Source organism: Antrostomus carolinensis, unplaced genomic scaffold (assembly GCF_000700745.2).
Source record: "Antrostomus carolinensis isolate BGI_N321 unplaced genomic scaffold, ASM70074v2 scaffold51501, whole genome shotgun sequence".
NCBI classification, from domain to species: domain Eukaryota; kingdom Metazoa; phylum Chordata; class Aves; order Caprimulgiformes; family Caprimulgidae; genus Antrostomus; species Antrostomus carolinensis.
In genome coordinates this window covers 2,668-6,134 of record NW_010297210.1, presented here as the reverse complement: position 1 = coordinate 6,134, position 3,467 = coordinate 2,668, and the positions used below count along the sequence as shown (strand labels likewise).

Below are 3,467 nucleotides of genomic sequence, written 5' to 3'. Positions count from 1 at the left end.
AGTTTTTATTTGTCATGGAAGCATTGGGGGGATCTCTGTACAAAAGGAGAGCGCAGGACACGTCAGCAAAGCAGAACTGGGTCACGGAGCACACAGATCACCTGCCAAAAAAACTTAAACCAACGCTCAGAAACCATTTTAATCAGTAACCAGAAAGAGAGAAGCACCTGGAGAGGCTGTGCCAGGCTCTGAGCAAGCAGCACAGCAGATTAACTGGCCCTGCTGAGCAGTGCTGGGTCAAACACCTTGTAATGGAGGTAGCTGAGCTTCTCCAAACGCGTGCGCTTGAGCAGAGGGAACCAGTCCCAGAAGGGCAGCTCCACCACCACGTAGCCCAGGAGCTGAAGCTGTCGCCGTTTCAGGCGGTGCAGCCCCAGCAGTCGCTTGGAGCAGAAGCAGTAGTGGTTTCGGTTGGACACCTGAATAGCAAGTTTCACCCCAGGAAGGTGCTGATTCAGTGTCAGGGATGGGGGGGCTTCAAGAATGCGCCCCAATTTAGGCTCAAGTTGCAATCTGGCATCTGCAGTAAGAGCTGCACCTGAAAGGGCAGCACGATCCACCACACAGGGTGTTTGTGTTTCTTCCCCTCTCTCCTGATCCGGAATCCTGGCTTCATTTTCCACTTTCATAGGAGACTGGCTATTAGATCTCCCTTTGATAAGCTGAGTCATTAACTCATCTGTTAAACTAACACCCAGGTCTTTTAGTTTCTTATCTGCAATAGATTCTTTGAAGTTGAAAGGGATGGGACGTCCATCCATGGTCAAGTGAACCTCCAGATCACTCGATCTGGTGTGAGGCAGGATCATGTGGTTTTTCACATACTCGGGCCCACCTAACATGTTCTCAAGAAGAGAGGAAGCTTCCACAATTTCAGGCCTGACATAAATTTCTTGCTCTGCAAAATTTAAAACCATTTCAGTCATCTCTTGATAAAGCTGAGGTGGAAGGTGGCTGCCTTGGTAGCTTGGGCATTCAATTTCAACACTCTTACTAAGGGTGAACAGATCCTTTCTGAGCTCGTATTTACTACCTCTTGTTTTCCGGACAAACTCATCCCTCAAAGCATAATCTATCAGCTCCTCTGGGAAGCGTTTGACAAATGCCAGCCCAAGTAAACCAGTAAGGAGATGTTCTGGAAACTTCTTAAATTCATGTAGTTTCCTATGCATCTGCTCTATCAAGCTGGAATAAAACTCTTCCTCGTTGGGAGGTTCATAATCCAGGCATCCAAACGACCACAAGAACTTGGCAGCATCTTTACTTCGGCAGTAAATCACTTTAGAAGGCAAAGACAAGGCTACAGCAGCCATCACACCTTCGTCAAAGTAGTGTAGGGATGAACAGGTAAGAGTGATGTGCATGATACCCTGGATGTTTATTTCAGGAATCCGAGAGGGAACAACCTTCCCAAGTTCCTTCAAGAGGGGTAAGTGATCCATGCGAGCGTAGCGGAGCATTTTAAGCACGTTCACCAAAGCGTAAGTGCTCATCTCTTCCATCTGCAAGGAGACTCTGTCTGCAATTCTTCTCATGACGTTGTCTGAGATACCACTGAGGGATTTGAAGAGCCCTAAACAGATAGCACCCACCTCCTCCAAGGTGAAGGAGTCCAAGTACTTCAAAATCATGCTCTCTACCTTCTGCATCAAGTCCACAGGTGACCTCCGGCCTTCACCTATGATATAAACAAGCTGAACAAACTGTGGCAAGGTGAGATCTCTCCAGTGCATGTTGGCATAGCTGAATAAAATGCTGAGGAAGGAAGGGACGTTGCGCTCCAGGCAGCGCCAGCAATCAGCCACCAGCAGTGGCCCATGCCCCCCCCCCGCCGGCAGAATTCCTTCTCGCAGGCGTTCAGCAGAGGGTGGGTGGGTGGAAGGACCAAACGAACACAAGCTTTTAAAATATCAATGAGTTCTGAAGAGCTGAACAACCCGATGTTTCTGACAGCAGAACGACACAGGGTGTTGAACCTGGGTTCGGCCAACAAGGCTGGGTGTTGTTCCGCTGGCAAACGGCTCAGCTGGCTGAAATAATCTCTGAGAGTTCCTGGGCTCTGGCTGCCCTTGCATACGGCCACGCTGCGTAAAATGGAGTCACCTTCTTCTAAAGGAAGAGCCTCCATGGGCTCAGAGCTGTCATAGCTGACAGATCTGTATTCAGGCCTCCCCTTCTGAAACACCCGAGGGTCCTCCTTGGAGTCATGCATCTCTTTTTTTCCCTTTCCTATCTCCTCCTGGGTTTGTGCTGCAGAGGAAGGTGTTGAGATGCTCCGCTCGAGGAGGAGCGGGTTGGGCTTCTTGGGCTTGGGTTGGACATTTCTAACGGGTGGCAAAGCTTGAGAAGAGGCTGAACCGAATGGATGCTGAACCTCTGCGGTGCCAGGGCTGGTGAAAGCGTCACCGAGAGCCTGGGCACTGCTCCTGGCAGCCTGCTGCTGGGAGGCAGCTCTGCTTTTGGTGTAGGCAGATGGGTTATACAATACTCGATAGTCCAGTGGATCCAGCAGCTGGATTGTAGCCGCAGATTCGGTTCCAGTGTTGGTTGTTTCTGGGTTCTTTGCCTTTTTTTGGTTATTTTCGTTGCTTCCGCTCTCGGCCTGGCGCTTGGCTGTAGTCGAAAAGGCAATCACCCTGCTCAGCCTTGGAAATCTTCGGTATATGAGCACTGTAGCCATGGATGACAATTTACTGGGGTCAGAATTGCTTCCAGGTACTGAAAAAAGGGCAGATGAAGAATGAGTGGCTTCCACCTAACACGGAGAACTTTTTAATTTAGCCTTTACGCTACCGAAATGGAGGCCAGGCTGGTGTTTCCCCAAAGCAGGGCAGATGTTTCCCTGAGGGAAGCTGCTATCAAACATCACCTCATGCAAAGGCAGCTCAAGACAAAACACCCAGGTGACCCTGAAGTTGGGGTACACGGTGGTTGGGTATTACCTGCTACAAATAATCTGGCAGAGACTGTGTGAGTTAAGAAGAAATTAATCTCTTTTGCATTTTTAAGAAGAACCAAACTGCTTTTCTGTCATTCTAAATAATGAAAACATATTTTGGTGGTAGAGCTGCAGCTTCAAGAGATTTTATGTTTTCAAACAGAGCATTCAGCTCCTTTGGTCACCACAGGCTGAAACATCAACCACCACCCAAGAAGCTGTTGAAATATCCAGGGTGCCACAGGGCTCTCTGAGCCTGGTAATGGTATGAGGAGGCTGTGAGCAAAATCTCCACAAAACTAATTCAGAGAGTAAAAACCAGCCTGAAACCTGCAGATGAAGATTAGCTCAAAGGAGAAACGTGGCCCCAGAAGAAAAGTCAGGGAAGAGCACGGGAGAAATAACACAAATCACTACGAGACGCCGCGTCCTGAGTTGAGAACCGGAGGGAACAGAGTTTTATGTCTCAGATTTGGGAGCGTTTCCCGTAGTTTTAGGGTACAGAAGGCTTAAAAATGCCAAGTCCCTT

The 3,467-nt window shown here is 48.9% G+C and overlaps 1 protein-coding gene across 1 annotated transcript; it reads right to left on the bottom strand.

The window, feature by feature from the left end:
* Positions 1-209: 209 nt before the first annotated feature.
* FASTKD5 (FAST kinase domains 5) lies at positions 210-2,680 on the bottom strand. Its single transcript, XM_010178497.1, is given in 2 exon segments — positions 210-1,813; positions 1,816-2,680. Coding segments are annotated over 2 exon segments (2,469 nt in total).
* Positions 2,681-3,467: the final 787 nt, after the last annotated feature.